The sequence below is a fragment of the Cervus elaphus genome, chromosome 10 (genome assembly GCF_910594005.1).
Source record: "Cervus elaphus chromosome 10, mCerEla1.1, whole genome shotgun sequence".
NCBI classification, from domain to species: domain Eukaryota; kingdom Metazoa; phylum Chordata; class Mammalia; order Artiodactyla; family Cervidae; genus Cervus; species Cervus elaphus.
In genome coordinates, this window is record NC_057824.1 from 16,306,680 (window position 1) to 16,332,990 (window position 26,311).

General features: G+C 56.9%; 5 protein-coding genes and 3 non-coding genes across 9 annotated transcripts; 3 read left to right on the forward strand and 5 right to left on the reverse strand.

Annotated features, from left to right (window-relative positions):
* Positions 1 to 584: 584 nt before the first annotated feature.
* MSRB1 (methionine sulfoxide reductase B1) lies at positions 585 to 5,221 on the reverse strand. The gene is made up of 4 exons (XM_043915896.1): positions 5,011 to 5,221; positions 3,180 to 3,328; positions 2,746 to 2,860; positions 585 to 1,442 (listed from the first exon to the last, which is right to left on the reverse strand). The coding sequence occupies exons 1-4, from the start codon at positions 5,063 to 5,065 to the stop codon at positions 1,411 to 1,413; spliced, it is 351 nt and encodes a 116-aa protein (XP_043771831.1). The 5' UTR covers positions 5,066 to 5,221; the 3' UTR covers positions 585 to 1,410.
* Positions 5,222 to 5,576: 355 nt separating this feature from the next.
* RPL3L (ribosomal protein L3 like) lies at positions 5,577 to 12,221 on the reverse strand. Of its 2 annotated transcripts, none has more exons than XM_043915895.1 (10): positions 12,071 to 12,221; positions 11,404 to 11,596; positions 10,155 to 10,323; positions 8,909 to 9,044; positions 7,458 to 7,644; positions 7,203 to 7,363; positions 6,913 to 7,014; positions 6,329 to 6,424; positions 5,970 to 6,089; positions 5,577 to 5,715 (listed from the first exon to the last, which is right to left on the reverse strand). In XM_043915895.1, the coding sequence occupies exons 1-10, from the start codon at positions 12,071 to 12,073 to the stop codon at positions 5,659 to 5,661; spliced, it is 1,224 nt and encodes a 407-aa protein (XP_043771830.1). In that variant the 5' UTR covers positions 12,074 to 12,221; the 3' UTR covers positions 5,577 to 5,658. The 2 variants fall into 2 exon arrangements, with proteins under 2 accessions (XP_043771830.1, XP_043771829.1); XM_043915894.1 differs by lacking the exon at positions 12,071 to 12,221 and adding an exon at positions 11,691 to 12,047.
* Positions 12,222 to 14,384: 2,163 nt separating this feature from the next.
* NDUFB10 (NADH:ubiquinone oxidoreductase subunit B10) lies at positions 14,385 to 16,755 on the forward strand. The gene is made up of 4 exons (XM_043915911.1): positions 14,385 to 14,672; positions 15,889 to 16,027; positions 16,229 to 16,368; positions 16,585 to 16,755. The coding sequence occupies exons 1-4, from the start codon at positions 14,525 to 14,527 to the stop codon at positions 16,686 to 16,688; spliced, it is 531 nt and encodes a 176-aa protein (XP_043771846.1). The 5' UTR covers positions 14,385 to 14,524; the 3' UTR covers positions 16,689 to 16,755.
* A 184-nt stretch (positions 16,756 to 16,939) lies between these two features.
* Positions 16,940 to 19,252, reverse strand: RPS2 (ribosomal protein S2). Its single transcript, XM_043915908.1, has 8 exons — positions 19,126 to 19,252; positions 18,783 to 18,962; positions 18,608 to 18,697; positions 18,143 to 18,250; positions 17,713 to 17,886; positions 17,467 to 17,626; positions 17,154 to 17,245; positions 16,940 to 17,068 (listed from the first exon to the last, which is right to left on the reverse strand). The coding sequence occupies exons 2-8, from the start codon at positions 18,957 to 18,959 to the stop codon at positions 16,988 to 16,990; spliced, it is 882 nt and encodes a 293-aa protein (XP_043771843.1). The 5' UTR covers positions 18,960 to 18,962; positions 19,126 to 19,252; the 3' UTR covers positions 16,940 to 16,987.
* LOC122702351 lies at positions 17,312 to 17,440 on the reverse strand. Its single transcript, XR_006343220.1, has one exon. It is a non-coding gene; the product is annotated as a small nucleolar RNA SNORA64/SNORA10 family (small nucleolar RNA).
* LOC122702350 lies at positions 17,956 to 18,089 on the reverse strand. The gene has a single exon (XR_006343219.1). It is a non-coding gene; the product is annotated as a small nucleolar RNA SNORA64/SNORA10 family (small nucleolar RNA).
* Positions 19,253 to 19,461: 209 nt separating the features above from the next.
* Positions 19,462 to 19,588, forward strand: LOC122702364. The gene has a single exon (XR_006343232.1). It is a non-coding gene; the product is annotated as a small nucleolar RNA ACA64 (small nucleolar RNA).
* Positions 19,589 to 20,097: 509 nt separating this feature from the next.
* Positions 20,098 to 25,064, forward strand: RNF151 (ring finger protein 151). Its single transcript, XM_043915909.1, is given in 5 exon segments — positions 20,098 to 20,834; positions 21,195 to 21,340; positions 21,654 to 21,750; positions 24,584 to 25,029; positions 25,031 to 25,064. Coding segments are annotated over 5 exon segments (783 nt in total). The 5' UTR covers positions 20,098 to 20,774.
* Positions 25,065 to 26,311: the final 1,247 nt, after the last annotated feature.

Sequence of the window (26,311 nt, forward strand, 5' to 3'; positions counted from 1 at the left end):
ACCCATTCCAGTATTCTTGCCTGGAGAATCCTATGGGCAGAGGAGCCTGGCGGGCTACAGTCCATAGGGTCACAAAGGTGAGACATGACTGAGTGACTTAGCACAAACTGGCTCAAGCCTGTGAATTGACAGAGGAGTCTAGTGTCTGTCTTTACGATTCAAGTTAGACTTCTGCTCATACAGGGCTTCCCAGGTGGCACTAGTGGTAAAGAACCCACCTGCTAATGCAAGAGATATAAGAGACGCAGGTTCAAGCCCTGGGTCAGGAAGATCCCCTGGAGGAGGAAATGGCAAGGAGGAAATCACCTTTATGATTCAAGTTAGACCTCTGCTCATACAGATCAAGCGAAGTCAGGCTTCCAATCTACTTCGCTCTGAGAAGCACCCTGCCCAACTGGCCGACTCTAATTCTGTGTGAGTCAGATTATTCTGACAGCCACTTTGACTCTGTTGACCGGCACTGTGAGCCGCCATTGGCCCTGCTGCCCTGGGATCCAGTGACTCCCATGCATTCCAGGCTTCCAGTTAGTTCAATGACAGCTGCTCTCCTGTAATTCCTGATGTGGTTAATAAAGACAGCAAGCCTGGGTTCCATTTGTTTAGTGGTCTCCTCCTGATTACTCTAGAGAGGATTCAAGGTGGAAGGGGCTTCACCCTCCCCCCCGATGGCAGGTGCCTCAGAGCACATGCAGTGATGTTTGCTCACTGTTTACTGGGAGGGGTTGACAGGAGGCTGTGAGCTCAGGGTCCCCAGCCTTGCACTGTCAAGATGATGAAGCAATAGCTGCTTTCCTAAGCCCGAGTGAGGCAAGCCGCATCCGCACAGATGGTGCAACCAGGTTCGGGATTTCTCCTCCTGTAACTGAGGTCAGAGTCCATCCCCTCTGCCTGCTCCCCCAGCGGGTCACAGGTCATCACCACTCTGGCTGCCTGCAAGGGTTTAACCAGAGAGAATCATAGAGTGACCGGGCTGGGGCAGCTGGCAGAGCCACCCCTGTCTGCATCCCATCTCCTGGCACAGCCTGGAGAAGGTGGGCAAGAGCTTTGGTGAGGGCGGTGCCATCTCAGGGCTTGGGCCCCATGGGGTGAGTCCAGACAGGCAGTAAGGGGGCAGTGGGCTGAGAGGAAGAGAAGGTGGGGCTTGCAGCATCATCCAAAGATAGACCAGGCCTGGAGTCCACACGCTGAGACCCCGTGTGAGCCAACAGCAGGGCCTGTCCTTGCAGCCTGAGTGTGAGCCTTCTCTTCCCAGCAAGAGCCTGTTCAGAGCCAAGGCCTCGGGAGTCTTCCTGAGGTTTCAGCTACTCCTTTCTCCCAACCCTGACCCCCCTGCTCTGAATGTCTGTGGCTCCACGACTGAGGTGGGTGGCATCAGGTGGTATCCACCTGATTTGGGTATGGGTAGCCCGCCTACTGTCCCTGGGAGGCAGAGGTTTCTTCGCCTGAAAGAAATGAGGGAGGGGAGAGAGAGAAACAAGTCGCTGTTAACAGGTCTGACACCGCTCCCTGGGCTATCCCAGTGTCTCCAGCCTACAGCTCAGGGAGGCCAGGAGGACCCAGACCCCTAGTCTGGGGCATCTGTGTGGCCGGTTCATCTGCTGAGGCTGCAGGATAACCCAGAGTCTATCCTTCCTCCACACATCCCGGAGGACGAATAACCACACAAGGACAAAGTACTCTCAAACCTTTATCACATGCTGGCCCTTAGGGACACCTTCACTTAACCTCCACAGTGAGGGAACAAGCAGGTGCTATTAGCAATCCCATTTTACAGAGGATAAAACTGAGACTAGGAGGACTTCCCTGGCGGTCCAGAGGCGAAGACTCTGTGCTCCCCCTGCAGGGGACCGGGGTTCGATCCCTGACTGGGGAACTGGATCCCACATGCTACAAGTAAGAGTTTGCATGTCGCAACTGGGACCCAGAGCAGCCAAAGAAATAAATATTTAAAAAGCAAAAACTGAGACTAGGGGCTGGCCACAGTCCCATGGGCAGCAAATGAGGAGAGGGGATTGAGCTATAAAGAGCACAGAGAAGTTCAGAGGGCGGCTGGGGAGGCAGAGTGCAGAGGGCCAGAGAGGAGGCTGGCTTCCGATGGCGTTAGTTGCTCAGCTGTGTCCGACTCTTTGTGACCCCATGGACTGTAGCTCACCAGGCTCTGCTGTCCATAGGATTCCCCAGGCAAGAGTACTGGAGTGGGTTGCCATTTCCTTCTCCAGGCCTGACCCAAGGATCAAACCCGGGTCTCCTGCATTGCAGAGGACTTTTTCCTGTCTGAGCCACCGGGGAGCTTAGGTAAAATGCACACAAATGAAAAAGGGCCCCTAAATATCCACCAGTGATGAATGCTGCCAACACACACACACATTTGCCAGCTCCTACTGCACGCCAGAACCCAGAGCACTCTAGGGCAGCCAGTCTCAACAGGCCTGTGAAGGAGACTCTGCCATCACGCCCACTGCACAGAAGAGGAGGCGGCTCAGACAGGCCGGCAAGCAAGCCTGCAGCCACACAGCCCTGGTCCTCAGCCTCTGTGCTGCCCTGCATGTGATCAACCAGCGTGGGAGGCAGGACAGCTGTCTTTTGTCCCTGCCCCGCAGCCACCCTCCAGTGGCCCTGGGCAGAACCTGGGCGGTGTGCTTTGGTGCCCCCACCCTTTGTCACCATAAATGAACGAGAACAGTGTACCCTTGGGCCTCTAAAGTTTACACAGGCCTGTGCCCAGGTGCCAGGAAGCAAGCGCACCTTTAGGGATGAACTTCAATGAGCTGCTGAAAATTCAGAAGCGGGACTGTCCGCGCTTGGGGCCATCGTTCAGGAACTCATGGCCCAGCCCATTGCCACACCTGCCACAGGATACCTGGGGAGACAAGACAGCCATTAAAAACAGCTAGAGCCACGGCCCCCGCAGCGGGAGTCCTCACGCCCATTTCCCAAGGTAACTGCTGTCAGCCCCATCCCATAGCCTCCCCGGAAAGCAGTCCAGTTTCCCTGTCCTCACCAAGGCCCCAGGGTCTCTCAATAGTTCGGGGTGGCAGCTCCCCAGGCTGAGGCCAGAGGCCTGGAATAGACAGATGGTAGGGCCCTGCAGCTGAGGGGGAGCAGCAGGAAGGGGGGGGCCAGTTCTCAGGTCCCCCTGGCCAACACCCCTTTCCCGCCGCCCTGCTGCTACCACCCACCTTTATGGCTCCCGGCCGATTGTGCTCTGGACGCTTGGCCACACTGTCAGCGTGGATAGTCTCAGTGAAGGCCGGCCACGGGGATGAGTGTGCATACTTGGAGCGGCTGGAGAAGAGCTCATAGCCACACTTGGCACACACGTAGATACCTGGGGCGGAAGGGAGGCAAGAGCAGAGATGCTGGCTCCAGCACCTCAGGGGTGAGCTCCCAAATCCTTGGTGAGACGCCAGGAGAGGACAGCAGGACCCCAGTTACTAGGTGGGCTGCACATCCTCCCCACGCACCCACCCACCACCCACAGGCTTGGACATCAACTCTGTGGGGGAGATACGGCATGGAGCTCATGTTGAATGGTTCTGAGCCTGTGCCAGAGACCAGGAGAGTCACTTTTCACACTTATCTCACTGGCTCTTCTTAATAACCCTGTAACGCAAATGTTCCCATTTAACAGATGAGGAAGCTGAGGCACAGGGATACAAAACAGCTACAGGGTGTGCAGCCAGGAAGGAACCCAGGCAGTCTGATGAGGACACAGCTCTGCCCCCCATACATGCAAACAAGCCCCACCACCACTAGCCCACCTCCCTTCCCACACGCTGACCCTCTGCCCAAAGAAGCCTTAAGCTGGAGTCCAGCCACCGGCCTACTCTCCAAGCAGGAAAAGAAAGATCCCAGCGAAAACACTTCTGGTCCAGACAGAGGGCCCAGGAAGACGGGGCAGGGAGAAAAATGGGTTTTAAACTATCCCCAAAAGATCACTTTGAGGGGGGAAAAAAGGTTGCAAAATTGACTTGCAGAACAGGAAACTGCTTGGGGGTCCCTCAAGGGGTACTGAGTCACCTTTTGCCCCCTGCCCCGCCTAGAGACAGTCTACCCTGGAGTCCATGACCACTCAGCATTTAACAGTAACTTGAGGAAAAAAAGAGGAACCAGGAGATACCGTGGATGTGAGGTTTCTAGTGTGGCTGAGTAGCCGGAGGACAACCCCAAGTCCCACAACCAGAGGGTCCTATGTCGCAGCTGGCTCACAGAGATGTGGGGTGTAACAGCCCAGCCCCCTAGAGAGTTGACACCCAAGAAACCCCGCCCAGGGGTAGGTCGCGGCTCTTGTTTTGCTTGTGGACATATTTTTACCAAATTAGTCCATGACCAGGCAGCACAGCCCAGCATGTGATTCACCTGGATCTTTCAAAGCTTGGGGCCAGGGCTAAGGGTGGGCCATGCCCCAGCCAACCACTCACCCCTCACCTTCCACCTCTCCTAGCTGGCCCAAGGTGTCCAGTCAAACTTGACTGACCATTGGCAGCCTGGCCTGGTTACCCAACCCTGGGCCCCCTGGGAAGGCGGGGGAGGCACCCAGGCAGTTACATTTGGATCCCAACGGGACATTCTGTGCTTTCCAGCTCACCCCGCAGGTCTGGGGAACTGGGGAGGAAAAAGGGATGGGGTCATAACCGCGCGATGCCCCAAGGAGAGGGAGCCAGTCACAGGAGCTGCCCCTGGACAGGACCTTCCAGCGCGTCCCTCTAAAGTCCCGATCCTGACCCGGATACCCCGAAGGGCGTTGCCACCCGCGCTTACCCTGACCGCACAGATTTCCCCGGAAAGGGCCACGCTCGCACTCAAGGCCTGTGCTCTCTCCAGCGTCTCCCTCCCCTGGGTACCCCTACTCTCTGGGCCCCCCAGACTCCTCCCTCCTCCGTATCGTCTTCGCCCCGCATGCGCTCCTCTCCGCGCGGCCACACTCGTTCCGCGTTCCTGGGGCTCCGCCTCCACCCGGAGGGCAGCGACGGCCCGGCCCGCTGTCCTCCCAGAAGTTACAGATCGTACCCGGCTCAAAGTGGTTCTGGAAAATCTCGCCCCCGAAGAAGCTGCAGAACGACATGGCGCCGGAAGGACGGCCGCACGCTCGCCGCCTCCGACGGATCCGAGGCCAGACTCAGGACCGGGGGCTTGGGCCCGCCTCGCGAGAACCAATCCCTCTCCGATCCCCGCCGGGCCGGGGCGCTCGGAGGCCCGGCTCCCCCAGGCAGCCAATCACGTCCGGAGATGCGAGACACCCTCGCAGGGCCCGCCTCCCACTGCCCCGCCCCTTTCCGCGGACCAATCCCTCCCCGGAGCTAGCGCTCCGACTTCCGCCTCCGGGAGGGCCCTTCCGAGGACACGCCCCCGCCATCTTCCAGCAGGCCCCGCCCACCAGCCAGGACCTTGCCTCTGTGGTTCCCGACGCCCAGCCCCGAGCCGCAGGGCGCGCCGCCGAACCGCGTCCGCCACTGGGCGGCGGCTGCAGAGAACCGGGAGACACGTCAGCTTTCTCCCCTTCCCAGCTCTAAGCCCCGGAGTACCGGCTGTTGACCAGCCTTTCCGTGCCCCCCAACTCTGAGACACAGCGGAAGAACTGCCTCTGGCTTTTATTAGACTAGGGCACCAGCTGGGGTTGCGCCGCGCTTCTTCCAGGCCCCCGCCGTCTCATTCTGCCTACAAGTCTCCCGAGGTCTCCGGCTTTTCCTTCTCCAGATGCTTCTTCTGGGGACCCTGGGGGGCGAGGGACAGGAGGAGGGTTAAGTCACAGGGTCTCACCAGCCGCCTGGGTTACTCGGAGCCAGCCCTGCGCCCCCTACCACGGTCCCTCCCCTGCTTTCTTTCCGGCAAGACTGCGCGTGCCCAGGACTAGACCCCTGAAAGCCCCTCCTGTGGATGAGTGCAGGGGCATGCGTGCCACAGATGCCCGCCCTGGGACAGGTGGGATGTGGGGTCTGAGCCCCAGAGAGCAAGGCGGATGGGCTCACCATGAAGGCCCTCTTCTCTTGGGCTGTCTGGAAGCGGCCGTGGCCAAACTTGGAGGTGGTGTCAATGAACTTGAGGTCGATGTTCTCCAGGGCCTGGCGGGTGTGGTGCACCAGGAGGGACTAGGGCCCGTGGGAGAAAGAAACGTCAAGGCGGGAGGTCCCCACTCAGCCCCTCCTGTCACCTCCTGTCCACACAGGAGGGTCTCACTCACCCACCTTCTGTTAGAACCCCTCCCTTTTTGCTTTCCCCACCCTGCCCTCCTGGAGCGGGCTGGGGGACAGAACAGACCAGCTCCGCCCCCCAACCCACTCCATAGCCCATGGGGCTCCCACTCCCCAGCTCGCCACCTGGCACTGACCTTCCTCAATGTGATGACCCGCTTCTTGGTGCCCGCAATGCAACCCTTCAGCATGACGAAGTCGTTGTTGACCTCCCCATAGTGCGGGAAGCCACCCTGAGGGAACGTACGTCCAGAAAAGAGGCTCTGGGTTTAGGGGCCGCTGAGAAAACTAGGGGAACTCCCCTGGCCTGGGGTGACACTCTAGATCACATCAGGACAGTCTCTGAGCCAGACCCTAAGTCCATCCTGCGACTGTCTTATTTAAAACTCTGTATTTTACAGAGGGGGAAACTGAGGCTAGGGGTAGGAGGTGATGTCACTGCTCCCAGCCCCGCAGCTGCCGCATCCTGCAGCTGGGGTGTGAGCCCAGGCAGCTTGGCTCCAAGGGTGGAGTCGGAGCTGCTGCACCCCGAACTCTGGGAAAGCAGCTGGAGGACATGCTGTCTGCAGCGGAGATTCTGAGGATGCAGAAAACGGCAGGGGTTTGGTCCACCCTAGCGGCGGCTTGCTGGTGCCTGAGTTCTTGGGAAGGGTGGTGCCCCACAGGCCTGCCCCACACACGCACACCAGACCCCTCAGCCAAACCGGCCGCCCACTCTCACCAGCGGCGTGATGGATTTGTCGGTCACGTCGTAGCTGGTGGATGCGTTGTTCTTAACCACCTTCCCGTCCTCTGTGTGCAGCCCCCGGCCGATGCGGTAGATCTGCCAGGAGGACAGGGCATGTGGGGGACAGCAGGTGGCCTCTGGGGTCAGCAAGATGTCCACGCCCATGAGAACATGGGCTGAGACCTAGGCGCTGGAGGAGGCATTTCAGAGCCTCAGGAGCCAGGAGGTGTCTGGGTCCCTGGGGTGTGGTCATGGACATCCCCCCACCAGACCTGTGGACACACCTTCTTGTTGAGCTCCGTGCGGTGATGGTAGCCCTTCTGCCCAGCCCGGGCGATGGAGCAGCCCACGCGGGCAGGGTGCCAGGCACCAATGCAGGCCACCTTGCGCAGCCCCTTATGGGTCTTCCGCGGCAGCTTCTTCGTATGCCAGCGGCTCGTGACACCTGCAGGCAGGAGGGGCTGGTGGCTGAGAGGCCAGCGTGGTTCCCGCCCCCTCCAGGCAGCCTCGCCGGAGCCCCCATCCCCACCCGGCCCTACCTTTGACGCCCCTGCCCTTGGTGACGGCAATGACGTCGATGACTTCGCTCTGGCTGAACACGCTGTGCACCGGTACCTGCTTCTCCAGCCGGGCCTGGGCCCAGGCCACCTTCTCAGCCACCGTGCCGCCGTTCAGCTGGATCTCCATGATGTGGGCCTTCTTCTGCCGGAAGGGCAGCAGCTTCATCTGGCAGATGCGACACGGCCGGTTGGTTCCCAGAAAGTCACCCCCACCCCCCCATCTTTAGACACGGCATGGCCAGCTGGTGTCCCCTGGCAGGCCTCTCGGCACACGTTCATTCAACAGATGATCCTGCGCTCTGGTGTGGCTGTGTGCTGCGTTCTGTGTGAGGAACTGGGGACGCAGCTTGCCATGAGGCAGACAGGGTCCTGGCCCCCACGGAGCTACCAACCAACTGGGGAACAGAAGCCAAGGAAACCCTTGGAGAGGCCTGTGTTGTGATAGGATAGAGGGTGGAGGAGACAGTCCTTGCACGTGAGGGTGGTCAAGGACGGCCTCACTGAGGAGGTGACATCAGGAACAAGAAGGATCCACTAGGTGAAGATCTGAGAGCTTCTAGGGCAGAGGGAACCGCATATGCAAAGGCCCTGTGGCAGGGAAGATCCTGGTTGGGGGGCAGGGGGACAGAAACAGGGCCAGTGTGTTTGGATCGTGGTGAACAAGGAGGAAGCTTCAGGATGGGGACAGGGATAAGGAGAGGTGAGCAAAGTCCTGGCCAGGCAGGTCTCACGGGGATTAGCTGGGGATTTATTCCAAGTGTGGGGGGTGATGTGGTCGGACGCGTGCTTTTACACATCTCTGTGCCGTGTGAGGCACAGGCTGTGGGGACCCCCCGGCGGAAGCAGGGCTGGGTTAGGTCACAGCATAGGGTCAACCAGCACTGGTGGAGCACCTGCTGGGGGCGCAGCAGTGAGGAAGTTACAGCCCATGAAGTTCACGTCCATGGACGGAGACGGGTTAACCAATGACGCACATGAGTGGGAACTGCACGTGTGAGAGTAACTGAGGCAGCTGGGGAGGGCCACCGCCCCGGGCCTGGAAGGCTTCTGTGAATGTTCCAGAATAAGGCGGAAGGGGTTGGTTACCTGGACCCTACTTATAAATGTGGATTCACACATGTGTGCCCAACGGGAGGCACCAGCCCCCCACACCTGCCTCAGGGCAGGAGATCCAGGACCTTCGGGGCATTTCAGGGCCTTGGTTGACCGCTGGTGTGGTCGGTGCCCTGCAGCCCTCACAGATGCCCAACACGCCAGCCCCAGGCTGCCAGCGGCCCGCGCGACCGGTCAGCCAGCGCCCTGGGCCTGTGCCCGGGGCTCATGGTATTTTTAGGCTGACATTTGTCAGGGCTCCCGGAAGCCCGGCTGGGGGAGGGTAGACCTGGGGGGTGGACTGACTAGCCAGTGTGGACCAGAGGGTGGGGGCTGACCTGGGTGTGGACGATGACCCGGATGACCTTGCAGTACTTCTTCATGGCGGCAAAGTCCTTCTGCAGCTGCTTCTTGCCGTCGGCGTCACGCCACCTCTTACAGGCCTTGGTGAAGGCTTTTTTCTTGCTCTTGTGCCTGAGCCGTGCACACAGGATGCTCAGCAGGGCGAGTGGGGTGGCCTCCACTGCCCGCAGTCCACCAAGCACCGGTTAGATGTCCCCCTCCGCCCTCCTCCCCTTCCCAAGGGAGGCACTGCTGGGTCCCTGGGGTCCCTGGGCTGGTTCCAGTCACCCTCTTTAAAGCACAGATGGTCCCACCCTCAAGGCCTCAGTTTCCTCCTCCGTCAAGTGGGTACCCTCCCTGCCTCCTGGAGCTGAGAGTGAGCAGGTGCACTGGAGCCCGGGGAAGGGACGTGCCAGGCCCACGGCCACATGCCCACCTGGTCACGGCTGCTGAGCCCACTTCTAAAGTGAACAGCCGGGACTGGCCAGGCCGCAAGCCCCATCATTCCTAACCCTCCGCAGGACACTGGAAGATGGGCATCAGTATCCCCATCCTACAGATGAAGAAACTGAGGCTCACGGAGATCAGAGCCCCCAGATGAGGAGCAAGCTGATCACAACTGCAACAGCGAACATAGGCCAGGTGGCGTTTGCCAACCTCTTTTTCTGTGCTGAGCACTTGACACACACTACTCATCTCACCCTCGTGACTGCCCCACGACGCGGGGACCTGTCCTGTTCCCGGGTGATGGTGTCTGTGGTGTGTGTGTATGGCAGAGGGTGGGGTGAGATGAGATTCTAAGAGGTCCATCAGCTTGCCTGTGGTCACACAGCCTGCTCTGACACTGGGGCCCAGGACCCTCACTTCCCGTGGAGACTACGGTGCCTCTACCTCCATATGGAAGGCGGGTCTGTGAGGGTCGTCAGTCAGGGAGGGGGCCTTCCCTTTCAAGACTTAATGCCAGGGAAGATTTGAGACCTAAAGAGGCCTTTCTTTCTAGTGAGCTTGTCAGTTGTCATTTCCCTTTTCACCCTGGCTGCTAGGAAGCTCAGAACCAGCTCTGACATGCATTACCCTGAGGTGCAGAACGTTTGCTTTCTTTTTTTCTGCTAACAGCTTCCTCTCCAGCCCTTAGTCCTTGTCTTCTCCTGGAGTGAAGGCACCCCACACACACCCTTCCCTGCCTTCTACTCGCTGTGACACCCCTCCCCGCGCCCGGCCACCCTGCTGGATGAGCCTCACCAGTCCTTGTAGAAGCGGCGGCGGCACTCGTCACTGAGATGCTCTGCGAAGATGGTCTTGAAGCTCCGCAGGCCCCTCGGGGTGGCCACGTAGCCCACCACACCCACCACCACCAGGGGTGGCGTCTCCACGATCGTCACTGCCTCCACCTCCTCCCGCTTGGAAATTTCTGGATGAAACCCAGAGACAGAGAAGACATGGAGGGGGGCCTCCGTGTCCCATGGGGAGGAGAAGGGTGGAGGAGCCGACCACAACCCACCCGCCTGTGAGAGCGCAGAGCACCACAGCCCCAGGGCTGCTGCAGACAGAGGCCCCTGTGCGCAGGGCCCCAGGCCCCCAGCCCTCAGCCTCCCCTGGCGGTCCAGGGGTTAGGACTCTGAACTTTCACTGCCGAGGGCCCAGGTTCAATCCCTGGTCAGGGGGGCTTCCCAGGTAGCGCTAGTGGTAAAGAAGCCGTCTGCTAATGGAGGAGATGTAAGAGACACGTGTTCAGTCCTTGGGTCAGGAAGATCCCCTGGAGGAGGGCATGGCAACCCCAGTATTCTTGCCTGGAGAATCCCATGGATGGGGGAGCCTGGCGGGCTACGGTCCATAGGGTTACAAAGAGTTGGACATGACTGACGCAGCTAAGCATGCAGAGGGAACTAAGATCCCACCAGCCTTGTGCTGAGGCAAAAAATATATATATATACAATAGAAGAGATGAAGAGCAGATGAGCGTTGCCAGGAAGTTGGGGGTAGCAGCTGTGGCTGTAAAAAGGTCACCAGGATGGACTCTTGTGGGAATGAAGTGTCCCAGGGTGGGGGGTATATGCATTTACATGTGACAGAACCGCACAGAGCTACATAAACACACATCTTATTCAGGAGAATCCTGCATGTCACTCTCTGACTGTGACATAGTACCATGGTTACAGGAGATGTTTCCTTCAGGGAAACCTTCAGGGTACGTGGCATTCTTCTTAAAACCACACGTGAATCTACGAAGCTCTCAAGACCAGAAGTATACTGTCGCGCCTGCCCTGAATCCCAACTCATAACTTCTCCATTTCCTCATCTGTGAACCAGGGGCGATGACAGATGGGTTCTGGGGGCGTGGCCAGCAGTCAGCGTCTGACCCTTTCTGGGATTGTTCCCCCTCCGGGAGCCCAGCTGTGGCTCCTGGCATCAGAAAGGCCTCCAGATCTCCCGGAGGTCCAGGGTGCTCTGCCCGCCGCCCGCCCCCGGGAGGGCCCCTCGCAGCACTCACTGAGGCCGGGCCTATGCACCTCCCGCAGAGTGTGCGTCATGCCCGCCTTGTAGCCCAGGAAGGCCGTGAGGTGCACGGGCCGGCTGGGGTCATCACGAGGCCACGTCTTCACCTTGCCCCGATGCCGGCGGCTCCTCTTGTGTGGCAGGAAGCCCAGGTGTCCATGCCGGGGGGCAGAGAACTTCCGGTGGGACTGGGGGCGGGAGGGGAGGTAGGTCAGAGCTGGGGTCTCCCCGGGAGGGGCGGCTAGACTGCCGCAGGGTCCAGACTGGAAGTGAGCCAGAGACCTTAGGCTGTGGCCTGGTGGTCTTCCGGGCCTGCATCGTTCACGAAAAAGGAGGGAGGCTTCACCGAGGGCAGTGTCTTGGGGACAAAGCCAGCTTCGGCCCCCGGCCCCCAAAGGCTCCCCTCAGTGGTCCTCAGTGGTCCTGCCCGGCTGGGCCCAGCAGATCCTCGCTGCGGCCAGGGCACAGGGGCAAGGGGCCACTGCCATCCGTCCCCCCACCTTACCCATCCTGGAGGCCTGAGCCCAGGCCTCCTGCTGTCCCCCTACTCACTGACCCCTTCACAGGCCCAAGGACCTTCTCTGCTGGGAGAGACCCCAGGAGCCCACCTGCCCCTCCCCAGGAGGCCTCCGTGCTCCCCACCCCCACCACAGCCCACTGACCATGGCAGCTGGTCCTTCGGGTCAGGAAGGGAAGGGGCCTTCCCGGCAGGCACCGGAGGTCGAGTGGCAGGGCCAGGATGCACAGTGGCCAGATCCCAGATTTAGCCCCTGGCAGGGGAGCTCTGTCATCTCCCGTGGCGGGTGTGAGCTCTGGTGCCAAGAGCAGGCCTGGCCCGGGGCCGGGCGAAGGGGGGCAGCCGGGGCAGCCGGGGGGACACCTGGAGCCCGGGCTGGCACTCCTTCCCAAGGGTCCTGGGATGCTCACACACCTTGTCTTCTGCCTCACGGGACTCTCCAGGACAGGCGCAAGCTGGCCTTGTAGTGGGCTGAGGAGCCCAGGATGGGGGGCTTCCCTCCGGCAGCTGCCATTAACAGAGTCTGCGTCCAGTTTGCTGGCCTTGAAGTTGAGTGGATTCCTGTCCTGAGGGCTGTGAGCCTGAGCTAGGCAAACTGGGGGGAGACGGCGAGGGCTGGATGAGTGCCCAGAGGATCACCAGAGTGTGATTCAATGTCAAGGCCGCTGGACTCTAGTAGCTGTGAGCCAAGAACTCTTAGATATTTTTATGAACTCACTTTTTTTTTTTTTGAACTTACATTTCAAAGTTAAGTTTAGAATTAAAAGGGCATTGAAATCTCCTAATTTTTTTTATTCAAAGAGTCTATGGCTATAAAGCCTTTTAACTTTAGAGCGAGAGATTTTTTCATACTTGTCGATTTGTTTGACTGCCCTGGCTCTTAGTTGCTGTGTGTAGGATTCTCAATCTTCATTGCGGCATGCAGAATCTTTAGTTGCAACATGTGGAAACTAGTTACCCAACCAGGGATCGAACCCGGCCCCCTGCATTGGGCGCACAGAGTCTTACCACTGGTCCACCAGGGAAGTCCCAGAATCAGACTTTTTATAGGCCTGATATATCTCTGCAGGTCTTGTGGACTTTGCATCATTGGGTGCTAAAATTCTGTGCTAACGAAATGTTACCATTCTTCATTTTTGTCATTGCTTTTTAATGACAAAGCTACTTTTAATTCTTTGGGCTGTGACCAACAGGAAAAAAAAAAAATCACTGGGCAGCGGTAACCCCCTCAACCCAGAAATGACCCGGGGAAAGGGACTCTCTGAAGGAAAGAAGCACAGCAGGGACACGCTGCAGACTCAGGGCCAAGGGCACACACCCTCATGCTGCGCCAGGAGCACGTGCTAGGGGCTGCAGACACACAGGTCAAGGGTCAGAGGCTTGGACATGGAGCCATGAAGCTTCTTGGGTTCCCCCTTCTTGTTTGCCTTTTTCTTTCTGCTGCATGATCTCCAAATCTGTCTGTGGCAGGCTGGCAGCAGAAAGCCGTCATCTGGGCGCTTTCCCTTAACGGAGTACTGAACTCTGCTTTCTCTCATTCCTGTCATGGTAATGCCTCTGGCCCACCGCCGTCGGGTCCCCTGGTTCAGTCCGACATTGCAGTCCAGTGTTATTATTTGCTGAGTCTGACAGTACTATGAGTTCATGATTTGAAGATCTGAGGATGCTGTGATTCTGGATTCTGTGTGTCCATAGAGCTAGTGGCTGACCCCAGCCTCTGGGCAGGAAGTAACCAGCACCCACCCTCCCTGGTGCTAGCCGGGGGCTATACCTGGTATGGAGATCACAGAGGGTAGCCAGCAAGGCCCTGGTCAGTGGAGCTGGCCTCAAGGGCACAACAGTGTTCAGGGCCAGGATGGAACCCTCAGAACCAGAACAGAGTGCCCTGTATCCAAGAGAGGAGCCACTTCTCCCTAGTGGGGGTGGGGGTGGGGGTGGATGGGGCAAACCCTACACCCTGTGCTGCCCCAGGCAGCATCCTGTCCCCCCAGGCGCCCTGCTAGCTCACCAGCATCAGCCAGTCCATGAGAGGCCCTGGCAGAGACAGTGGGGCCCAAAGAGGGCCGTAGGGAATGGACAACCCAGGAAGGCTTCCTGGAAGAGTAGAGTATTTGATAGTTTGCATTATCTGTTGACTTCACTCTTCTGAACTGAGTTCGCCATCCTGGTGTGTTCACCATCCTGCTCCCTGCTGCACTTGGCACGTGCATCTGAAATGAGTGGCTTCCTTACACCTTACTTACACTTCTTACTGTGTCTCTCTGCTCCCAGGATTAAACTAGGGTTCTTCTGTTTCTTTCACCGCTGATAGCAACGCCCAGCGCACGGCAGGCACTCCTCGCATATGCGATGGCGCTACGATCCCACGCGGGGGCGCTCGCGCCGGCCTCGAAGCGTCTCCTGAGAACCCGTAATCCTCCCGAGGCCTCCCTTGGGCGGTCAGGGCGAACTACAAGTCCCATGGTGCCCTGCGGGCGCCGGCCGTCCTACGCAGGCGCGGCCGCCCTCGGGTGTCCTCTGTGCCGGCGAGCTAGGCCGCGGGACCCGGGCGGAGGCCGGGCAGCGCGTCCGAGAGCTGAGCCCGCTGCCCGCCGCAGCCATGCCGGACAGCTGGGACAAGGACGTGTACCCCGAGCCCCCGCGCCGCACGCCGGCGCCCTCGCCGCAGACCTCGCTGCCCAACCCTATCACCTACCTTACGAAAGCCTTTGACCTCCTCGTGGACCGGCCGGTGACCCTCGTGAGAGGTACTAGCCCCACCGGGCCCCCCGCCCCCGCCCGGGTCACTCGGCGTGGACCCCACTGCACCCCAGGCCTCCTCGCCTCCCGGGACGCCCGCCGTCTCCCCCCTCCCCGTACGGCCCTTGCCCCCAGGGGAGCCGTCCACGCACCCCTGGGCTCAGGCGTCTCACATATTAGGGGCTGTTTGCGGACCGAAGTCATCTGCGTTCCGAGAGGCTTGTTAGATCCCACTCTCCAAGTGCGCTGGGAATCCCGCATATTTGCACAGCAGTCGGTCTGGGAAGGCTGTTGAGGTGCAGAGGTGCTCCGGTACCCCTTCGCAGGCCTACAAAATGGCCCTGCCACCGAGGTGTACTGTAACTTGCCCTCCCTGAGCTGCCCAAATGCCGCCATCTCTGGTCCAAACCAGGTGAATATTTTTTAAAGGCATTGTTTTGTCACCCAGCTCGGTGGGTGCAGCACCCAGAGCACTGTGCCCTTAATCACTAGTGCCAGGCGATGCGTCCGTGCAGTTAATCCGTTCCTTCAACAGCAGAGCATTTGGGGTGCATAGCATGCTCTGGTGGCTTTCTTCTGGTGGAGGCACTAGATGCCTGCCCCTGCCAAGGTCTGGAATAAACAGGAGTGGAACTGCTCCCTTTTGTGTAGCAGTTTTTTAGGAAGTGTTTTCTCTGTCTGGATAGGTGAGATCTCACTAGATCCAGCTTGTTCATTTACACATGGGGAAGTTGAGGCCGAAGGTCAGAGGTGGCAGAACTGGCAGTGGAGGCCTGCTGATGGCTCCCTGTTGGGGCCTCTTTGCCTCCACAGTGGAGTCCCTGTGCTCTGGGGGAGGTGGGCCAGCAGGGCTAGCAGGTGGGGGCTTGCAGAGCACAGGCTCTGAATCCTGCCATCTCAGAGACTGGATGTCCTCTCTATAAATGAAAAGGCCCCACCCTACACGGGGTTGCTGTGGGGACAGAGTGAGATGAGGGTGGTGCCTGCCTTATAGAACTCTCCATAAACTGCAGACATCCGGGCTTGTAAACCCAGTCCTTTCCAGGACTGGCTGCCAGCCCTCCCACACCTCTTTGGGAGTCGTTGCCAGTCTTTGTAAAACTGGGAACATTTGGGGAGCCTGCCTCTTCCACGGCTTACAAGAAATACAAAGCTAAGAGCCCCTTCAGACTGTGACCTGTCCAAACCAATAGCCTTTTTGGGTCTGGGCTTTTCCCTTTGCAGAGTTTATCGAGCGGCAGCATGCCAAGAACAAGTATTACTACTATCACCGTGAGTTCCGCCGCGTGCCGGACATCACAGAGTGCCAGGAGAAGGACGTCTTATGCATGTTTGAAGCAGAGATGCAGTGGAGAAGAGATTAGTAAGGCCTCCCCTTGGGCTTCTGTTTAATCAGGGGATACAGAGAACCCTGCACAATGAATGTACCCTGTTGGGGGCCATCATGCCCTTGGGAAGCCATGGGTGGAGAGGCCAAACCACAGGGCTCCCATGCCCTGCCTTCATTTTACTCTCAGTACAGGAAAGGAGTCCTTACAGACCATCTGCCTTGTTTTCCTTTCAGCAAAGTTGATCAAGAAATCGTCAACATTATCCAGGAGAGGCTGAAGGCCTGTCAGCAGAGGGAAGGTGAGAGCCACAGGCAGAACTGTGCCAAGGAGCTGGAGCAGTTCACCCAGGTGGTCAAGGCCTACCAGGACCGCTGTGAGTTAGCCCTCCTGCCTCTCCCACCTGCCTGCCTTCCCGATCCTACTTCCAATCTCCACATTGGCTCTGTGCTAAACGCTTTACTAACTAGGGCAGTCTGGAGGTTTTGAGTCACCCTGTTTATCTGCTCAGTGACCTGCCTTAGCTCCCTCCATGCAGAGGTTCCCCTCATGACCGGAGTGGCCCATGACTCCCCGCCCATCTCTCTCCCAGATCACGACCTGGGGGCCCATTATTCTGCCAGGAAGTGCCTGGCAAAGCAGAAGCGGAGGATGCTGGCCGAGAGAAAAGCTGCCAAAGAGGCCGCCGCCGCCTGAGGCCGCTGTTTGTCCCTGTGTGTCCTTGTGTCGTCACTGCTGCTCCAATAAAGAGTGAGAGAGCCTGTGCCTGTGGTGTTCCTTTCAGCTCCTAGACACACTTTTCATCTCACTGGTCCTACTTCCTGTCCAAATTCAGCCACCACTGAGCTTAAGTCCAGTGGCTTCCACTGCTGGGGGGTTGGGAAAGATCCCATCAGCTACACGTGTGACCAAAAACATTTGGGAAGAAAAACAAGACCAACTATAAACCGGTTTCATTCACTTTATTATTCTCTTTGTAAAATTATGTTATAAAATTATGTGGTGGCTACAGCTGGGGCCTGGGTCCTCTGCACGGAGACTCTGGTGTGGGTCTTCACAAGATGGTCAGTAAATTCCTAGAAAAACAAGACACTTTTAGTTGTGCACCTAGACAGAGGACACTCCCCTCTGCTCTTCAACAGGGTGGGGGGCAGGCAGTACCTGATATGGAGACTTGGTGAACACCGTCTCTTTCCAGAGGTCAGGAGTGAGGTAACTGTAGGTCTTGGAAATGGCATCAAAAGTGGCCTTGGCTAGAAAAGGGAAAACCAGAGAAGGCTGGTGAATTCACCCGAGGTGAACCCCCAGATGGAGATGGAGGCTGTTGCGCTCCTAGGAACAAACAGGCCACTGTGGGCCAGTCTGTCGTGCATTAGGAGGGCCTTCCTCTCTCTCTCTGAAAATACGCCCACCACACACAGAATGTGGCTAAGCGGAGCTGAGAGAAGCTGGAGTTGGCTTGCGGGCCACCTACCGAAGTTGCCCAGGGTGGCGGTGCAGCCCCTGGCAGAAGTGTAGCAGTCGTCGATGCCGGCCATCATCAGCAGCTTCTTGGGCACAGGGGCGGAGACGATGCCAGTGCCTCTGGGGGCAGGGATGAGGCGCACCAGCACGGAGCCACAGCGGCCAGTCACCTGGGGAGGAGTAGAGACGTCAGTAGACAAGACAGGCGGGAGTCTACACCTGTGCAAGCCCTACTGTGCACCAGCATCCAGCCTACCTTGCAAGGAACCGTGTGGGGCTTGCCGATCTTGTTCCCCCAGTAGCCCCTTCGCACGGGGACGATGGACAGCTTAGCCAGGATGATGGCCCCACGGATGGCAGTGGCTACTTCCTTGGAGCACTTGACACCCAGACCGACATGTCCATTGTAATCCCCGATGGCAACAAATGCCTGCGGAGAGACTGACGTGGGTGGTGGGCCAGGGGCCTCCACAGCATTAGTAACCACCCACCACACATGGTCTGTTGCGCCCCTCAAGGCAAGACTGGCCACCAGGAGGCCAATCTGAGATCCTGAGGAGATCCTTCCTCTCTCTCCCCTTTACGAAAGTCACACGTGTGACGCCAAGTGCAACCATGCAGAGCTGAGAGAGTCTCGTGAAAGCCCCTGGCAGCAACTGCCCAGAAAGCTATGATGACTGGGGTACCTTGAACCTGGTCCGCTGGCCAGCACGGGTCTGCTTTTGCACGGGCATAATCTTCAAAACTTCATCCTTGAGGGACGCTCCCAGAAAAAAGTCAATAATCTCAGACTCCTGCAAGAAATAAACTCATTACAAAAAAAAATTAACAAACACCTAAGGGGTAGTCTTAAGTGTTAGTTACTCAGTCGTGTTGGAGTTTTTGGGACCTCATGGACTGTAGACTGCCAGGCGCCCCTGCTCATGGGAGTTTTCCAAGAAATAATCGGTAGCCATTCCCTTTTCCAGGGGATCTTCCCAACAAAAGGAATCGAACCGGGTCTTCTGTATTGAAGGCATTTTCTTTACTGTCTGGGCCACCAGGGAAGCCCAGGGAAAGTGGGAGTCTAGAACCTCTCAACGTTTGGCCAACGACAAGAGTTCCCTCGACTACAGGCCACAGCCCCATCGCGGATGAGGACCCGTGTTTACCTTGATGGGCAGAGAGAAAAGGTAGATCTCCTCCAGGGACTTGATCTTCATGTCCTTGACCAGGCGGCCCAGCTTGGTAACGGGGAGCCACTGCGAGAAAAAAAGGCGCAGGTGACCAGGGCCTCCTCCCCGGTGCCGCCCAAGGGCCCGCCTCACACGCCCAGCTCAGACCTACCTCCTTGTCCTCGGCCTTGCCTCCGCGAGCTCCGCGGCCTCTGCCCCGGCCCCGACCGCGGCCACGACCCCGGCCCCGGACGCCACTACCGAAGCCTCCGCGGAAGCCACCGCGGCCTCCCATTCCAGGGCCCCCCGGGCCTCCGGGCCCTCCCGCAGCACCGGCGTCATCCGCCATTTGCTAAAAAAAGAAACAAGAACCAGCCGGTGAGCGAAGTCCTGGCATTTACAGCCGCCTCGGGGGCCCAGGCCGGGCTCCACAACGGAGCGCGGGCGCAGCATCCCGGGCCCCGTCGGATGGCGGCCCAGGCCCGCCTGCCTCAGCCACACACAAGGCCACTCACGTGTTTTCACGAAGAAGAAGAAAGAGATCGCGCCCGACGGTGTCTTTATAAGGCGCCAAGGGTCGCGAGATCTCGGTTGCCCCGCCCCAATGGCGATTCGCCAAGAGTATATTAAAGAGCTCGTGATTGGCTGCGCGAGGCCCCGCCCCCGCCGAGCTCTGCGTGCGCATGCGTGTCTGTGGCCCCGGAACTTGCGCAACCCATATAAGGACTCGCGCCGGCGCCACCTCGCATTTTCCGCCTGCAGGTAGGTTTGTGCAAGTCGTTCCTTTGGCTTCCCTGCTGTTCGCGAAGCTGTTGGGGCGGGCAGGGGTGGGGGTGGTTTGAGAGGTCGGCGTTGACTGAAAATCACCTTCGACTTTGACCATGGCCGCAGGTGAGATTCGGCGCCCAGAGCCACCGGGGGCTTTAGCTCACTGCCCGCTTCTCCGTGTGGGGATGTGAAACCCAGGCCCCGACACGCGCCGCCGCTCCGGGCTCAGTTGCGGCCTCTCGCGTGTTTGGGACTCTGGTATCTGACCTTGTCTTCTACCCGCAGGACAGCTGGATGCCCAGAACCTGAGGCCAATGCCGCCAAGACCGTGGGGGGCGGCGGGGGGCTCGCCTTTTATCTTTCAATAAAGCTGTTGATTTAATTCATCCGTGTGTGCGTGTGTTCTTGGTCCCCTGGTTATCAGCCTGCAAAACGCATCTGTGGCTGCTGGGACCGAGGTGTGCTGTGAAGGAGATACCTTTGTGGGACATCGCTCTTCCAGCCATCTCGGCTCTGCTTTGAATTCCACCCAGGGATAGAACCCGGTTTTGAAGGTTGGCAGGCGACTCCTAAGGTCCCACCTTCCAAAATCTTCTCGGATTTGATGAACTCTACACTCTGGCTTCTTTGATGGCTCAGATGGTAAAGAATCCACCTGCAATGCAGGAGACCTGGCTTCAATCCCTGGGTCAGGAGGCTCCCCTGGAGAAGGAACTGTCTACCCACTCCAGTATTCTTGACTGGAGAACCCCATGGACAGGGGAGCCTGGCGGGCTACAGTCGATGGGGTCTCAGAGTTGGACACAACTGAGCAATTTAAGCCTGTGCAAACACCCACTGGCATGGAAACCAGTTCTCTTCTGTGCCTCCTATATGGGGATATGCTAGTTTCCCAAGCTGGAATTGGTTTACCCATCCATGCCTTTCCTCATAGGTATACCCAGGTGGTCAGAGCAGGCTCTGGGAGGCTCTCCACATTCCAGGCTGCTGCTTTGGTACCACAGAAATCAGGTCCTCATTCCTGGTCTGTACCCTGGAAATAACTGTGGGTCAGATCCCAAGAGGCCTGGTGATGGGTCAGTGTCTAAAGCCCCCAGAACTCTTGGGGACCTAGTCACCTCGGCGGCACCACGTGAGGAAGGAAAACAAACCGTGTGCTGTACTGGAATCTCAGCTTTGAGGAAGTAGCCCCTAGAAGCTTGGTTCCAGCCTTACTGCTGTTTGAAGGTCAACTGTCAGCCACCTTGAAGTCAGGGGTTCCAGAGACCTGTCCTGGGTATAAGCTGCCCTACCCCTGAGGCTCTTGAGGCAGGAGCAGAGCCAGGTGGTACCCTGGACCAGGGCTGTGATTGGCTTGAGCTGGACAATGCCCCTGTGATGTCGGCCCGCTCCTGCTATGAAATGGCGACTCCTGAGCCCTGGCTTCAGTGGAGCTGCCGTCCAGACACAGATCATGGTGAGCTCTTAGACTGTGCCTAATTTCAGAGACCTTCCCAAGCTGGACCCCACTCCTCACTGAGATGATCTGCACAATGGGGTACAGGGCCCCAAATGGGACAAGGAAACCTTTCAGAGGCCTCTGGCCCAGGTCTAACTCCAGGCCAAGGCCAGCTTCTACAGCTGGGTTTGGTAGAAATGGGGGATCTCGGCCCTCACTGCTGCCCCCTCAAACTGGGTGCTGACCCAACCCTCCATTTATGGTTCTCATGTGGCCCACCTCCCAACCAAAGCTTCCTGGAGTCCCTTTCTGGGCATGTGGAGAAGGGAGTCAGATCCTGGTCCCAGCCAGGCCCTGATGCAGGCCTGGCCTTTGCAGAGTGGCGGGTATGATCTCAACCTTTTCACCAGCCCTCCCGATTGCAACTTTCTGTGTTCTGTCTGCCACGGAGTTCTCAAGACGCCAGTGAGGTTGCCGTGCAGCCACATCTTCTGCAAGAAATGCATCCTCCGGTGGCTATCCAGGTGCTACTGGGCACCCAAGAGGCTCGGGGGCCAGGGCAGGGCTGGGGGGGGGGGGTCATTCCTAGAAGCCAGAACAGAGAAGAAGGTCAGCCAAGCACTGGGTCATGGTGGCCGTTAGGTTCAGCTGCCAAATCTCCTGGGATGCTAATATATGAGCTGGGCCCCTGTGGAATCTGCACCCCAGCCTCAGAGCTTAGTGCTCCCTATAAAGCCCTCTTATGCCTCTTCCAGCTAGAGAGAAAGAAGGACCGCCCGGGGAGGCATGTTGTTGCCACCTCCACACCCAACAATCACCCCCACTCATGTCTCCTAGACAAAAGACCTGTCCATGCTGCAGGAAAGAGGTGAGACGGAGAAAGATTGTCCATGTGAATAAACTCCAGAAGATCATTGGCCGCTTGGAAGTCAAGGTAACTCAGAACACCCCCTCCCATCACCCTACCCTCCTCCCCTCTGCATGGGTCGGGGCAAAGCCAGCAGAGGGGTTGAAAAGAACCCCGTTCTCAGAACTGAGGGTTTCTATTCCACCAACACACTGCTCCCCTTAGGGTTATCAGACCTGGCTGAATGTGAGTCACTTCTCTACAACATACTTGATGTGTGGTTTTGGGCAAGTTACCTAACCTTTCTGAGCTCCAAGAGCCCCAGCTGTAAAATGGGGATTATAAAGGATGGAGAGCCTGCTCTGGTGCCATTGCTCTCCAGCCTCATAGTTTTATAGATAGGGAAATTGAGATTACAAAAAAAAAAAAAAACCTTGGCTGGGGAGTGCCTTTTTGGTCTAGTGGTTAGGATATGGCACTTTCACTGCCATCAGTTCAGTTCAGTTCAGTCGCTCAGTCATGTCCAACCCTGACCCCATGGACTGCAGCACACCAGGCCTCCCTGTCCATCACCAACTCCCGGAGTTTACTCAAACTCATGTCCATTCAGTCGGTGATGCCATTCAACCATCTCATCCTCTGTTGTCCCCTTCTCCTCCCACCTTCAGTCTTTCCCAGCATCAGGGTCTTTTCCAATGAGTCAGTTCTTCGCGTCAGGTGGCCAAAGTAGTGGAGTTTCAACTTCAGCATCAGTCCTTCCAATGAATATTCAAGACTGATTTCCTTTATGATTGACTGGTTGGATCTCCTTGCAGTCCAAGGGACTCTCAAGAGTCTTCTCCAACACCACAGTTCAAAAGCATCCATTCTTCGGCGCTCAGCTTTCTTTACAGTCCAACTCTCACATCCACACATGACTACTGGAAAAACCATAGCATTGATTAGACGCACCTTTGCTGGCAAAGTAATGTCTCTGCTTTTTAATACGCTGTCTAGGTTGGTCATAGCTTTTCTTCTAAGGAGCAAGCGTCTTTTAATTTCATGGCTGCAGTCACCATCTGCAGTGATTTTGCAGCTCAATAAAGTCTCTTACTATTTCCATTGTTCCCCATCTATTTGCCATGAAGTGATGGGACCAAATGCCATGATCTTAGTTTTCCGAATGTTGAGTTTTAAGCCAACTTTTTTACTCTCCTCTTTCATTTTCATTAAGAGGCTCTTCACTTTCTGCCATAAGGGTGCTGTCATCTGCATATCTGTGGTTATTGATATTTCTCCTGACAATCTTGATTTCAGCTTGTGCTTCATCCAGCCTGGCATTTTGCATGATACACTCTGCATAGAAGTTAAGTAAGCAGGGTGACAGTATACAGCCTTGATATACTCCTTTCCCGATTTGGAACCAGTCCATTGTTCCATGTCCAGTTCTAACTGTTGCTTCTTGATCTGCATACAGATTTCGCAGGAGGCAGTAAGGTGGTATGGTATTCCCATCTCTTGAAGAATTTTCCACAGTTTGTTGTGATCCACACAGTCAAAGACTTTGGCGTAGTCAATAAAGCAGAAATAGATGTTTTTCTGGAACTCTTGCTTTTTTGATGACACAACAGATGTTGGCAATTTGATCTCTGGTTCCTCTTCCTTTTCTAAATCCAGCTTGAACATCTGGAAGTTCATGGTTCATGTACTGTTAAAGCCTGGCTTGGAGAATTTTGAGCATTACTTTACTAGTGTGTGAGATGAGTGCAATTGTGGGGTAGTTTGAACATTCTTTGGCATTGCCTTTCTTTGGGATTGGAATGAAAACTGACCTTTTCCAGTCCTGTGGCCACTGCTGAGTTTTCCAAATTTGCTGGCATATTGAGTGCAGCACTTTAACAGCATCATCTTTTAGGATTTGAAATAGCTCAACTGGAATTCTATCACCTCCACTAGCTTTGTTCATAGTGATGCTTCCTAAGGCCCCACTCGACTTCGCATTCCAGGATGTCTGGCTCTAGGGGAGTGATCACACCATCATGGCTATCTTACAAATAGGCTGAGAAAAGAAAAGAAGCTAAAGGCAAAGGAGAAAAGGAAAGATATATCCATTTGAATGCAGAGTTTCAAAGAATAGCAAGGAGAGGTAAGAAAGCCTTCCTCAGTGATCAATGCAAAGAAATAGAGGAAAACAATAGAATGGGAAAGACTAGCGATCTCTTCAAGAAAATTAGAGATACCAGGGGAACATTTCATGTAAAGATGGGCTCAATAAAGGACAGAAATGGTATGGACCTAACAGAGTGAGTGAAGTCGCTCAGTTGTGTCTGACACTGCAACCCCATGGACTGTAGCCTACCAGGATTCTCCGTCCATGGGATTTTCCAGGCAAGAGTACTGGAGTGGGTTGCCATTTCCTTTTCCAGGGGATCTTCCCAACCCAGTGGATGGAAGCCGGGGCTCCCGCATTGTAGGCAGACGCTTTACCGTCTGAGCCACAAGGGAAGCCCTAACAGAAGCAGAAGATATTAAGAAGAGGTGGCAAGAATACAAAAAACTATACAAAAAAGATCTTCATGACCCAGATAACCACGATGGTGTGATCATTCACTGCTATATCCTGGGTTCGATTCCAGGAAAAAAAGAAGAAAAAAAAAAAAAAGCCTGGCATACATACAAACAACCCACTAGACCAAGCCAACCATGTAACTCCCTGTTCTCTAAACCTCCTGTCCCCACTCCTCTGAGATCTAGATTTTTCCCTTCAAGGATTTGCTACAGGTTACCTCTCTCCACCACATCACTGGTAGCCTAAGAGGTTTGGAGGCTGCCAGTTCAGTGTTTCCTAGTCAGTGGAACGTCATGGATGGGGGATTCTTGGGGGTGGCTGGAGATGTCCCCAACCTGGTTTGGCTCACACGATGCTCTCCTCCACTCCCAGTGCAGGAACGCCGAAGCTGGCTGCCAGGTGACGTGCCCCCTGGCCCATCGCAAGGGACACCAGGACTCATGCCCCTTCGAGCTGATGGTCTGCCCCAATGAAGGCTGCACGCTGCGGGTGCCTCGTGGGGCCCTGGCTGAGCACAGGCAGAACTGCCAGCACGGTGCCCATCAGCGCTGCTCCCTGGGCTGCGGGGCCACCCTGGGCCCAGCCGAGCGTGCAAACCACAACTGCTACCAGGAACTGCGAGAGGCCTGGTGCCAGCACCAGCAGCGCAGCCGGAGCCTGGTGCTCTGCCTGCTGCGGCACATGCGCAAAATGCACCGGACCACTGGCCTCATCCGCCGGCAGCTGGCAGAATTCCTGGAGGAAGATGACCCCCTGCTCGCGGGTGCCCCGCAAGAGGGGGCTGAGGCCACCCCCGAAGGCAGCATTGGGGCTGAGGTGTGGGGGCCCCAGGGCCAAGCTACCTTGTAAATAGAGGGTAAATAAATGCAGAGCCCAGGCCTGGCCACCTCACTATCGCTATGCTTGCTGACCTCACCCCACCTCCTCTAGGAACTACTCCTCTCAGGGGAAAGAGGCACCTTAGCTTTTCCCCTGGACCTCTCCAAGTTCTTTCCCACCAGTTCCTCACACTGACTTTTCCCCTCAGCTCTCCGCCTGATTTTTTCTCATTCGATTGTCTCCTCTGCAGAGGTTTCCCCTGCCCATCCTTTCCCAGTCCTCCTTCCCAGTTACCTTCTTCCAATCTGTTTCCTGGCTTTGCAGCCAGTTGCACAAACCGCTCAAACCCCTGAAGTCAAAGTACAAGCCAACTGCTCACAGTGATTCCCGAGGATCCCTCCTTATCTTGTTTCTGCCCTATATTCTCCTTCTTACTCACTCCCTGCAGCCACACCGGCTTCTGTTTCTCCTAAATGCCAGGGTTCTGCACTGGCTGTTCCTCAGTCTGAAGCATTGGTCCCCCAGATAATCAGAGGGCTCCTTGCTTCACCAACCTCGGGCTTTGCTCACAGTTCACCTTTACAAGGAAGCCTCCTCCGTCACCCAGTTTAAAGTTGTGCCCCCTGCATTCCACTCCATCCTAACCCTGCTACATTCTTTCCAGATCACTAGCCACTTAACAAGATTATTCCGGGCCCTTCCTCTGCCCAGCCCTGGCCTCACTAGCCAGCCTTCTCTGGTGTCTCCCAAGTGCCTAGAACAGAGAATGTGCTCAATCAATATTTGAACGGCCCCGAAATCGCCCGATTTACTACCAGGAGGAGAAGAGGACGACAGAGGATGAGATGGTTGCATGGCATCACCGACCCGATGCACATGAGTCTGAGCAAACTCCGTGAGTTGGTGATGGACAGGGAAGGAGTCCATGGGGTTGCAAAGAGACGGACACGACAGAGCGACTGAACTGAAGTAGTTTACCTACGCTATTTCTCATACCATACGCTAAGGCGGAGCCTGGTTCAGGGCTCTGCTAACCCACCGCGCTTAACCCAAACCCCAGAATGCCAAGGGGGCAGGAGTCTTGGGATTACTTCAATAACCAGTTCCTACGAATACCTTTTCAAATTTCCACTTAAAAGACAGGCGGCTGGCGACTCCAGCACGGGCCAGTCTACGCCTCCCTCCCCCGCCGCTCCCACGTTACTCTACGCCCCACCCTCCAGGCCGGAAACTCCTCTGCCATCTTCCGCTTCCTGACGCCGCGCCACTGCCCACAGAAAA

Coding starts and splice junctions, on each gene's coding strand:
- RPL3L (XM_043915894.1), bottom strand. CDS start 11,726: ATGCAGGCCCGGAAGACCACCAGGCCACAGCCTAAG. Junction 7,015..7,202: donor GCACGGAGCTCAACAAGAAG/GTGTGTCCACAG, acceptor TCCTCCTGGCAG/ATCTACCGCATCGGCCGGGG. Junction 6,090..6,328: donor GGGTCATCACATTGAGGAAG/GTCAGTGCCAGG, acceptor CACGGGCCCTAG/TCCCTCCTGGTGCACCACAC.
- NDUFB10 (XM_043915911.1), top strand. CDS start 14,525: ATGCCGGACAGCTGGGACAAGGACGTGTACCCCGAGCCCCCGCGCCGC. Junction 14,673..15,888: donor GCCGGTGACCCTCGTGAGAG/GTACTAGCCCCA, acceptor TTCCCTTTGCAG/AGTTTATCGAGCGGCAGCAT. Junction 16,028..16,228: donor ATGCAGTGGAGAAGAGATTA/GTAAGGCCTCCC, acceptor TTTTCCTTTCAG/CAAAGTTGATCAAGAAATCG.
- RPS2 (XM_043915908.1), bottom strand. CDS start 18,959: ATGGCGGATGACGCCGGTGCTGCGGGAGGGCCCGGAGGCCCGGGGGGC. Junction 17,627..17,712: donor CCCACACGGTTCCTTGCAAG/GTAGGCTGGATG, acceptor ACTCCTCCCCAG/GTGACTGGCCGCTGTGGCTC. Junction 17,246..17,466: donor CGCCACCCTGGGCAACTTCG/GTAGGTGGCCCG, acceptor TCCCTTTTCTAG/CCAAGGCCACTTTTGATGCC.